General features: G+C 35.3%; 1 protein-coding gene across 1 annotated transcript; it reads left to right on the forward strand.

Moving 5' to 3' along the window:
- Nucleotides 1–4,562: 4,562 nt before the first annotated feature.
- LOC140037805 (uncharacterized) lies at nucleotides 4,563–6,828 on the forward strand. Its single transcript, XM_072082934.1, has 4 exons — nucleotides 4,563–5,447; nucleotides 5,625–5,750; nucleotides 6,014–6,433; nucleotides 6,583–6,828. The coding sequence occupies exons 1-4, from the start codon at nucleotides 4,563–4,565 to the stop codon at nucleotides 6,826–6,828; spliced, it is 1,677 nt and encodes a 558-aa protein (XP_071939035.1).
- The last annotated feature ends 5,833 nt before the right edge of the window (nucleotides 6,829–12,661 follow it).

The raw sequence follows: 12,661 nt of genomic DNA on the forward strand, positions 1-12,661 counted from the left end.
GCGAAAAACCAACCCCGGCTCAATCCTGGGTGATTTGGAACAGTAACTTTAGGCTCATTTTTGAGCAATTTCCACTCCGATTCATGGAAAAGTGTCTTCTAGGAACTTGTAGTACTTTCTAAGAGGTTTCAACGGTATAAAGTTTTCCAATTCTCGACTTATGCCGAGTGAGTTACGATTTTTCAAAGATTCATAACAAAACTAAAATTTTTCAACTTTCAAGGAAATAGAGTTTTTCAATAACTCTTTATTCTTTTGATATTATCTAAACGTTTTATCCCCGATTTCCTAGATAAAGACTTAAATATTGTTGAATGTTATCAAACCTCTCTCGAACCTCGATTTACGAGTAATTGAGGTTCATTTTCACGGAATTCCCTAGAGTAATACTAGTGAACGAATTATTCCTCGTTATTTGGGATATGGATGATAATTCACTATTATTTGCTCAGGCACGCACGAGGACCTCCAAGAGGACCCTACTGTGGAAGTTTGAACTCTTCCTTCAATTTACTTGCTTGCATAACTTGGTGAGTGTCAAGTGTATGCCTACTTGAACTCTAAAGACTTGATTCCTGTTTGACTTACCTGATTACATGTTTAGTCTATTGGATTTTGAAAAATGGAGTCGAGTGTGTACTTAATCGCACTCGTTCTCATTTGGAACAAATGACTCATGTTTGATATGTTTTGCATGGTTTATATGACTTGAAATATATGATTAAAACTGTCAAATGCTTGAATATATGACATGGTATGCTATGATTGCATACGTCGATGGAGTGAATCTCCTCGACATTTACATGATACATGGGGGACGCCCAAACTCATAAGCCGACCTTGGAACCCGAGCCGGCATGGGTTTGGTTGGGAACCTCGGTGAACCATGAGATTCACATGATAAGCTTGATCTATTGAGAGATCTCGCTTGGCATACTCGTAAAGTATCGCCTTATAAATGTCGTGCGGGCCCGAAGTGGTGTATGGTGGACGGATGAGAAGTAAGTGGTGAACTACGGATATGAAAATATCAACCCGGGTGACGGAGAGCCATCACGGGGAGATATACAAATGACATCGGCAAATGTGGAACTTAGCTCCTGAGAGCTTCTATATCCTTGAATTGTTTCTGGTTACATTTTTGTTGGCGTTATTAATTACTTGCAAGCTATTACCGAATTGTTAATTGGGCTTGTTATCTGAACTAGGTGTTTGCATGTGTGTTCTTGGCCTCACGAGCGTTTTGCTCACCCTGTAGATTTGTTTTCCTTAACAGGTTTGAATTCGGAGTTAAAATGGAGCAGCCCTCTTGATGTATTTTTGTTTTAGGGCTTGCTATTACTTTTGGTTATGCCTTTGGTTTTGGATTGTACTTTTGGTATGGAAATGTAACCTTTGGACGAAATGTATTATATATACTAACGTGTGGTTTGGAGACTGGATGACTGTTATTAAGTTTGAACACTTCCGCATTTATTGTATCTAAGTTATCGATTTGTATTGTGTGGTCCGGATATAAGTTGGATGGAATTGTTTGAGTCCTGGCGAGAGTTAGGCAGGCGTCCCGCAGATACCCTTTGGTTCGCCTTAGGGAGAAGTGGGGGCGTCACACAAGGACAGATCAAGTTGTACTTGATAACAATGGTTAGAGGTAAATGTATTTAGATTTCCACTGCGTAGTACATTCACATGTACATCATTTGTTTAACATGTGGTATCAGAACCACCCTCTAATCATATTGTTCACCTTATAATTTTATGGTTTATTGGCAATCTGATAAAAGTTTTTGAGATTTGTATCAAGTTTGAATGAATCGAATTTAATTTGTCATGGGATCTATGGTCCATTTTCTCAATATGTATCATTCATATGATATTTTATTTGACTATGCAATTCATTCAGATTTTCTACAATAATCTGGTAGGATTGCAAGTAATTTGAATGTTTCTTGAACTTACATATTTGTGATTGTAAGCATTATATATATTGATTGTTATTATCAATATAATATAACAATTCGAGAAACATATAAAGAACTATTATATTCAGCAATCAAAAGGATTAGTATTAAATTAATCTTTGCAAGATGATTGGCTGACTTCATATGAATAGATCTGTATTCTTATTGAATTTCTACTACCTTATTATGAGATAAATATCTAAAAGCATGATTTCAATATCAGTTTTGCCTCTATGTTCTTGTTACTATTTGAAATTATGTAGTATTTTTGTGCACTACACTTATGTTCATTTATCTCATATTATGATGTCAACATTAGTATGGTTGATTTCATTTGAATTTCATAGAATTTCCTTTGTAAAGTTTTTCTTGCATCTCAATTATTTGATGCATTTTAATCACATAAAGATTGGTGATTATAACAGGAAATTAAGAAATTTTTGTCAAAATATGGATTGTTTGACTATTTTGATAGCCTTATAAAGTCTAGCACACTATATGTTTGAGAGTAGCCATAGCATCCTAGACATCGGTGTACTACAATTTTGATCACATATAGTTTATTGATTAAAATCAAGGATTTCTAGTTAACAAGTTGGCTACTTATTTTCTATAAATTTTCATTTGATGTTTTCTTGCATCGTTTGGTTGGAAGTAGCTACAACATCTCAAGTATATGGTGTGAGGAATTTTTATCACATAAGATTAAGTGATTATAAAAGGAAAGGAAAACTCAATGAAATTTAGTCAATATAAAGTTTTTTGACTATTGACAAATAACTAGATGCCATGCTAAGAAATTCACTTCTACATTATATATTTGGGAGTAACCACAGCATCCTAAATATTTGATATGAAAAGTTTTTCATCACATACAATTTGGTGATTGGAATTATGAATTTTTGGTCAACATATTGACTAGTTGACACTTTTTCTTATAATGTCGTATACTTAGGAGTAGCCACAACATCTTAAATATATTGGTGTTTGGAGAAATTTTGTATTTCTTTTTCACATATTGTTGAGTGATTAAAAAAACAGGCATCTGTATCAAGTTGCAATTAATTCACTAAAATAGTTATCCAGCCCCACAGGGAGATAATTATTTTGGTGAGATTAATGGACATAAGATGGTAAATTAGACAGTAACTTAAAAAATATTTCTATGCCCACATGTACGAATTATTTCTTCAATTTATTGTTTAGATTACTAGTCTTATGATTAAGGAAAGTAAATTCTATTCATTTTGCAACCTTGTCCATAAGAAGGTTTGAATTTACTATTTGAATTGACATAAGGTTGATTCAAAATCAAGGTACAAACTTCATAACATTTGTATGATGTAGTTCTTGATTGTCAATTTAGTGTTTCATTCCAATGATTTTGGCATTCTTATTAGCTTGTCTTTTAAATTCATTCTCCTTTGTTTTGGGTACAAGTTTTAAATTAGCATTTTTATGAGAATGAACAAATCATTCTCATAATATGGATATATTTGCTAATATAGAGGTTGAATATGAGAATTATGAGCAATTTAATAGTTTGCTCATCTTGTCTCATATTCATATAAAATAGGGTTCAAACCCTAATTTTTATAGTTAAATCTTGCATGAAAGTCATAAATAAATTGTTGCAAGTTTTAACTAGCACCATTAAAAGGTTTTCTTTTGTGACACTTAAATATTGAAGTGTATTTTGCTATATCATGAATTAAAGTCCCATTAAATTGAGATTGAGTTATTTTTATAGCATTTCATTCTTAATTCTTTCATAAAGAATTTCTTAACCATTCAAACCTTTATAATACACATAAAGATATATGGTTAATCACTTGTTTTAACCATGTGTATTAAAAAGGAAATAAGAGGTTAAGAAATAAGAGAAACTTAATTTTCATGAAAGAATAAATGCAAAGAAAGGTAATTTTGTTCTCATTAAGTCAAACAACAATAAAGACCAATGTTGTTTGTAAGAGAATGGTATTTGATACTTTACCTTGACAGAAAGTAACTCAAAAGAAAATCTTAATTGTTGAATATTATAAATTGTGATATATTTGGGTGATACATGCTATGGATGGGGACAGTGCGGCAGGGCCAGATGGCTTCACCGGTAAGTTCTTTTCCTTTGCTTGGGAGGTCATCGGCCAGGATGTGTATAATGCTGTGGTGAGTTTCTTTTGTGAGGCGGAGTTGCTGCGATTTATTACCTCGACCACTATTGTCCTTATTCCGAAAGTATCCAATCCTCAAGATTTTTCTAATTTTAGGCCTATCAGCCTGTGTAATTTCATTAATAAGGTTCTGTCGCGTGTCTTGACGGACCGGTTAACTGGTCTATTGCCAAAGCTGATCTCCCCCCAGCAGTCGGGGTTTGTCCGGGGCCGGAACATTATGGAGAACTACCTGTTAGCGCAAGAAATTGTTGCGGACATTGGGAAAAAGTCGAGAGGAGGGAATGTCGTACTAAAATTGGACATGACCAAGACATATGATCGGGTGTCTTGGCTCAATCTGATTGGGGTATTGAGGAAGTTTGGATTTGGCGAATGATTCATTGACATGGTTTGGCGCCTGATCTCAAACGTCTGGTTTTCGGTCATGGTCAATGGGGCAGCACACGGCTTTTTCAAGTCTTTCAGGGAACTCCGTCAGGGGGACCCGCTCTCCCCTGCACTATTTGTTATAGGAGCAGAGGTTCTCTCAAGAGGGTTGAATAATCTGGCGATCCAGCCGTCATTTTTGGGATTTACGGTATCCCAGGGTTGCTCGGGGGTAACCCACTTAGCGTTTGCAGATGATGTGTTAATTCTTACTAATGGATCCACGACAGCTCTTCGTCGTGTTATGAGGGTACTGGATGCGTATCAGCGGTCTTCCGGTCAAATGCTCAACGTTCAAAAGAGTGGTTATTTGGTCCACCCGTCCCTGTCCGTGGCCCGTCGTAGGGTAATTGAGCGGATTACGGGGTTCTCGCGGCAGGCATTTCCCACTCGCTACTTAGGTTTCCCCTTGTACATTGGCAGGTGCAAGACGAGCTATTTTGCGGAGGTGTGTCAAAAGGTGCTGGGGAAAATCTTGTTTTGGAAGTCAAAGTTTTTATCTTCAGGGGGGAGGCTCACTCTGATCAAGCATGTTCTTTCCGCTATTCCAATCCATTTGCTTTCTGCTGCAGTGATGCCCAAAGCAGTGTTTAGAATCATAGAGAGAGCTTGTTCCAACTTTTTATGGGGTTCGTCGTCGGAGGGCTTCAGGTACCATTGGATGGGTTGGAGTAAACTGTGTCTTCCACCCGAGGAAGGAGGTGTGGGGTTTCGAAGGCTCAGGGATGTATATACAGCTTTTTCATACAAGCTATGGTGGCAGTTTCGGACAGGGTCGTCTCTCTGGACTACCTTCATGTGCGCAAAGTATTGTCGGGGACTTCATCCTTGCCAGGCGGAGCGAAACCCATTTGCTTCAGCAACTTGGAGGCGGATGCAGGATGTCAGTCGATAGGTCAAGCTCTCCATGCTGTGGTTGGTTCAGGACGGGTCGTGTCATTTCTGGTACGATAATTGGTTGGGGAATGGCGCTTTATTTCTTAGGTTTCCAGTTGTGTTGAATCTATCTTTCCAGGACTTCATCATTTAGGGTCACTAGAATGTCCAGCTCCTGTCTCAGGTGCTTCCAATGGATATTACTGCTGTGGTGCTGAGTAAGTCGGCTCCTGCTGAACAGAGTGCGGACGAGGTAGTATGGATGCTGGCAAGGTCTGGCAAGTTCTCCTTAGCCTCTGCCTATCAGGAGGTACGCCCGGTTAGTAACTCTTCATTTATGTTCTCTAGGGTTTGGCAAAGGCCGACCCCAGCGAAAGTATCATTCTTCATGGGTCGTCTCCTATGGGGCCGACTGCCCTTGGATGACGTGCTCCACACGCTTGGTTTTCAGGTAGCTTCCAAATGTCGGTGTTGCTCTCATCCGTCGGTCGAGTCTTTTGAACATGTTTTTTCGACGGGTCAGGTCGCAGAGGCAGTCTTGAGGTTTTTTGAGGGGCTGTGTGGCATCTCTAGTTCAGTTCTGTACATGCGGGCCGCCTCGCTTCTTGGTGGTTGGCCTCGCCCAGATTGAAGAGACGGCAGGCTATCTACCATATTCTCCCGAGCCTTATCTGCCGGCATCTTTGGAAGGCAAGGAATCGTGCAGTTTTTGAAGGTATTCAGCCGCAATCCAGTTCCATTTGTCAGGCTATCTTTCGGGAGACTAAGGTTTTGCTTGAAGGTCAGCTCAAAGAGCGGGTTGAGGCCCGGTCATTCTTGTGGTTGTGTGAATGGGCATCTCAGTCACGTGGGAGTTTTGGTTTTAAATTGGTTTATTGGAAACCAGCTATAGAGGGGGAGTTCACCCTGAACACGGATGGCTGCTCCAAGGGTAATCCTGGGCTAGGCGGGGGGAGGGGTGGGGTTTTACGGGACACTGCGGGGCGACCTTTGGTGGGGTCTTCGGGGCGACATCTAGTCTTCATGCCGAAACACTAGCTCTCTTGACGGGCCTTCGGATATGTGGTCAGAAGGGGGTTACAGATGTGAGCATCCAGTTAGACTCTCTGGTCTTGGTTGGCATTCTTCAACGTCGTTTGCAGTGTCCTTGGCATATTCGTGGGGAGGTCCGGCAGATTTGGAACCTGGTTAGGGACCCGTCTAGATTCTCTCATTGCTTCAGGGAGGCTAACAAGGTAGCAGATGCTTTGGCTAATGTAGGGGTAGCCCACCCTCATCAAGTTGTTCAGCTCTATGAGCACTGGAGTGACTGCCCGCGGCTGGCCCGTGGAGGAGTTAGCCTCTATAGCATGGGGTTCCCTTCCCTTAGGACGGTGCGAAACCCCTAATCCTCGGTCTTCTGTCCTCTGATTTTCTCTCTGTACTACGACTTCCAATATGAATAAAAACGGGGGTGGCATCCCTTCCCTTTGTCGGGGTTAGCCCCAAAAAAAAAAAGAATTGGTTAAAGTCTGTCAATTCAGATTGCCAGTATAATAAGTTTTCCGATTATATGGAAAGTGAACAAAAGTTTCTTTATAGAAACGAAAAATGTTCACATAAAGATAAGTAATGTATTATTGCTCGTTTCAAGAAAATTTGTTTTTCTAAAACATTATTTTCTTATAACCTTAGACTTTCTATTTTCAAATTAATTACATTGGGTATGATTATGAACCTTATTAACCAGTAGTAGATTTTGAAAAAATAGTGAAGTTATTAATTCTAAAAATAGTGAACCTCATTACCATTGGATATGATTATGAACCTCATTATCCAATAGTAGATTTTGAAAAAAAAAAGTGAAGTTATTAATTCTAAAATTTTCAGTATCATCTTTTAAATTGAGCAATATACTACACTTGACTACAAAAATCATATTGGCAGCAAGTATGTTTATCACTAGGGAAAACTCCTTAAATTTTGATATAGGAAATTGAGATATATTTCCTTGAGAAAAATAAAGAGTTGATAAATCATAAATCTTTAAAGATTTCAGATTTATTAACTATGATATTTTAAGTAGACTGCATAAGTAAAGCAGACTACTCAATCATTATGGATGCCATAAGGGTTTCATTATAACAATAAAATTTTATGAATTATTTTCTATCCTTTTTTATTGGTGAGAGATATTTATCTCATTGTTAGGTAACTATTTATCAAATATAATGCTTCTTTCTTATTTGATAAAGGATCAATATTTGATACCTTTGCAAGTGTTCAAATGAGAAAGGAAATTTGAAATTTAAGGGAAAGAAAATAAAATGAAAGCACACAAAAAAGGGGCTATCTTGTATGTGCTCATTTTATAAATTCCTTAATTAGGAAACACTGCTTATGGGTAAAAGCAATGCTTGATTAGTTACATCGAATGGTGTACTTTAAGTAAATAATGAGATACTTGTGGATATAGCATATTGCCAATATTTACATCTTGTGAGTAATGCCTTGAAATTGAAATATATACTTAAACATTTCCTCCAATGCCGTTTAAACACCACTTTGATTATCGTATGGATGGAAATCAAGTTTAAAATATTATAGTCAATTTTGTGAGGGTAATCAACCTAAGATAAAGAAACTGTACAAAGGAAACAAGGCTATTTTACTCCAAGAAATTTAAATTCTTTTACACTTCAAGAATTATTAGAACTGGAGATTTAAATTTCTTAAGACCATAAAGTAAGTGGGAGTGTTTTGACTCTAGAATGGAGTTTTGAAAAGGTAAGGATTCATATTCGACTCCTTTGAATATGAAAAATTGATAGCTTTTCTCAAAATAATTATTTAATTATTTTAGATAAGCATTCAAATGAAAAACCCCTTGTCAAATAAACACATGAAGTAAATCCACATTGAACTCACTGGTTGACTTATTTTTGAGATAGTGGGAGGAAAAATGTTCTCTATAAGAAATTGAAATTTTCTAGTTACTATGTTGTATACCGACAAGAATTTAAGGATAAATTGTGTAATATTTTCATAAGGTGCAAATGGAAAAATCTCAATATTCAAGGATAATGTCACAAATTATCACAAAATTTCTACCAAATTTTGAGAGATTTTACTTAAGGTAATTATGGCACTAGTAACTCACTATTAGAGTTACATTAGATAAATATGAAAACAAATGTTCTTAACATGACTCTTGATGATTAGGCATACACATGTGTCACCATGGTAGAGAATGCAATTTAAAAAACCAAATTTTTGCTCCTCAATAGTATATCAATTTGTTCTTCATTTGATCTTAGAAGAATTTTTCTAGTAAATTAATATACATTAAGGTTAGTGGGAATAATACAATGAGAGTTTTTCTCAATCATGATATTTGTGAAACCTTTCTGTCATTGGTATTCACAAAATAGAATGTAAAAGATAGTTAATCTATCTTAAAACATGCATGCAAGAGTTCTTTGATAATAAAGAACAAGTATTACTTTTAAGTGATATTAGTGAACATTTGCATAATGTTCACCTCATATATTGGAATGAACATAAATATTTATCAAGGAAGCTATGAAGTTATAACACAGGCATCTACTATTTGGTCTAAAGTTTGTCGATATTGTATTTTGGCCACTATAAATATTTGATTTGACTATACCCTTTCATTACGTATACATGAAAGAGTGGGAGTCAAAATAAACAAGTCGACATAATGTATTCAATAGTTATTTAGAAAAGCAAAAGAAAGCTATTGAGTATACAATAAGGAGTTATTATTATTGATCAAACAATCAAAAATTGCCGACTAAGTTGTTAATAATCAAATAACTCATATAGAACTCACTAGTTTATTTAGTATTTTGCTATTATTTTCAAACTATTGTGATTGTCTAGACACTTGAGATACTTATATTTACATGATTTTGTGCACATTATTGTTCATGTATAAAGTAAGGATCATTTGATCCATAAAGTAAGACCCTGAATAACTTATATGAAGTTATTCATAAAGTTCTTTTAAATCACTTGATTAGGAAGTATAATACGTTGTAATATATGGAAGGAAGTATTTGCCATGAGAGCATAACCGTCATGATTCGTGTATTATCATTTTCTAATTAAGCAACTGTTACATAACTGTTGAATTTAGTGAGTGACAAACAAGGTTTATGGCCATTTTAATAGCTAGTCACTCAAAAGTTATATGACTATTTCATGTGGGTCAAGTGGGAAAATGTAAGACTTACTTCTTTAAGAGGCAATTATGATTTACATGATTGATTCTAAAATGATTGGTATCGTGATTAAATGATTGATATTTTGTCAACAATTAATTAGTATCTCCTATTTGATAATGATTGATTGATATCTTATGTTATTTGATATCTTATTCAATCAGTTAATCAATCAAATTAATCAATTAGTCGGAGATATTATTCTCAGTAATGATTTATGGTAATATTTCCTTGATGGAAGGAAACCTTAGGGATTTTTGTATTTGCTAGTAAGGCTCCCTAACCTAACCTATAAATAATCTATGATATTCCATCAATTGTACACATTTAGATTAGGCATAGAGTAGAAAATCCTTACTCTAAATTCTCCTTTTACTTTTTCTTCTTTTACATATTTTATTTTGTTAGAATAGATAAGGAGTCAAGACCCCAGGAGAGAGGCGTCAAAGGCACAAGGAGAGATCAACTTGTACTTGACAATAATGGTTAGAGATAAGTGTATTTCGATTTCCGCTGCACAATACGTTCAAATATGCATCATTAGTTTAACATTTCTTTCACTTTCAGTGGTCCATTTGGAAAATGATAGAGACGGGAGACTGGTTGTTCTTCGCGTCAAGCACGACCAGAGAACCGTCCTTTTTTAATAGAGGGTTCATGGATAGACTAAATACCTATTTTTAAATGTTTGATATCAATTCTTATGTGGAAAAATTTAATAAGTCGACTAAGAATTAGTGGTAGTAGATCAAGAGTTAGAGCCAAAATGTAGGCTAATACAAGGATTACAAGCATGTACACTAGGCTATTATAAATCAAGTCGACTCTAAACATTTTTTATAGTCTTTCTTCCACATTCAGGGGGTCCATGTGGAGAATTCGATAGATTGGTGGAGACCAGATACTGTTTTGGTCAAGCATGGCTAGTGTAGTGGACGATCCCTTGTCTTATTCTTTAATTCAAGTTTTGGCCTTTAAGGGTCAATGCCTTAGATGGGAGAGGATATCATTCACAATGTGTAGTTGATCTCTAGCCTTGTGGTTCTTACTTGCTCCATTTGTTTATATGTGAGCAACCTTACTCATGCTTTTGGGACTTGAACAATTTTTGGTCATTTTTTCTTAGTGTGAGGGTTCAAAAATAAAATCTCTTATTTACACTTTTTTCCCCGAACCACCCAACCTATTTTCATATTCTCTTGTGATTAAATTTAAGGAATAATTTGAGAAACCTCCCCTGAGACTCTAACAATTGCATTGAGAACCCTTGAGATTTTAGAAATTACATTTACTTCCCTTGCCCACTTAAAATGACAATATTAGCCTTAATATTTTTGTCAACTCCATTTTTTTACGAAAAATAATCCAGGTGTTGAAAAATGAGTTTTTATTAAAAGATAAATGAAAAATGAGTTTCTTGATTTCAGAAAAATAAATAAAGAAAATGGGCCAAAACTGGGACTTAGAAAGTGTGACGATTTTGACCCAAAATAATAGTCTAAAAAGGGTTTATAAGAAAAAATAGGAGTCGTCACTTGGTATCGAGTTTAGGTGTACCAAATCACCTAAAAATAAAAAAATAGATAAAACCCTTTTTAGACGACTCCAAATCTTCGAAAAATAAGAGAAAAGGGTTCAGGAGTCACGGTTGAAAAAAGGGAAGGCAAGGATAAAATCCGAGTCACCCTTTCAAGCTAACCAAGGCTAATTGCGAGATTTAGTCAAAAAAATTTCTAATCCAACCTATGGACTTATCACATTGGGATGTTTCTACATGGATGCAAAACCTAAACTTAGGAGGGTATCGGGCGTCGGAATATCTGTTCGAAGTTTAATTGGTGTCAATCGTATTAATCGCGATTGAGTAACACTTTGAAGAGGTCATGAAAAATTGAAAATGCAAAAGATGAGACTCGAAGAAAAGAAAAGATTATAATATATAAATATACGTGACCTAAAAGAGAGGAATGCAACATAACGGGTGTGGGGGACTAAGATTCGTGACTTGATTTTCCTTTTTGTAAAGGGGATACGAACGTGCTAAGGCTAAATAGTCATATTCGTTCATTTCCCATATTAAAAGGATGCTCCCTAACTTAATCAAGCAAATAAACTAACTTATTTCTAATTTTTCTTAAATAGAATGCAAGTCTAAATGTCATGTTTCGCACATAGGGATAAGGGATATACATATAGAGGAAATATCATGCAAAATGTTAAAGATCCTAAAAAGTAGAAAATATGCATGATCTAGCGCATGGACATTCCCTAAGGGTCTAGTATTGGACTAACCCAAATTTATAAATTCTCACCAGCATTGGACTAGTGAGAAATTGAAAAAAATGGCCACAACTAGCATTGGACTAGTGTAGTAACGTCATGCATTTATTATAACAAAAGAAATCATATAAACATAATTAAAGTAAGTAAACACATAAGCATATAGCACGTAAGCATAATATATAGATGCAAAAATTCTAAAAAAAAAGTGAATAAATACATAAGCACATAAGCATGCAAATACACAAACAAATAAACACACATAAGGACCTAACTATTACATTTAGGGCCCTAACTTCAATCTAAAAGGGGGAATTAAAAATAATAATCTAACTATTATATTTATCTAACTAGTTACATTTCTGACAAAAATTAAACCTATCTATTACATAGTCTAGCTAAATACATGTCTTGAACACCTATCTATTACAATTTGACATTTAAATGCCTCTCAAATAATCACCAAAATTAAATATATAAAACTTGAAATAAATAAAATGAGTAATTAAATAAATAAATAAAACACTCAAGACATGCAATTACACATAAAACACATAGGAGCACATAAAAGATTTTTTTAAATAGTAAAAGAAGATACCTCCCTTGAAATAGTAGCTAATTGGGGTTAGATTTAGCCTATTTATACTTCAAAATCAATGAAAATGTCAAGGCACCAATTTAATTAACAAATAAAAAGAATAACATGTAAAGAAAT

The sequence above is a fragment of the Coffea arabica genome, chromosome 3c (assembly GCF_036785885.1).
Source record: "Coffea arabica cultivar ET-39 chromosome 3c, Coffea Arabica ET-39 HiFi, whole genome shotgun sequence".
Classification (NCBI taxonomy): domain Eukaryota; kingdom Viridiplantae; phylum Streptophyta; class Magnoliopsida; order Gentianales; family Rubiaceae; genus Coffea; species Coffea arabica.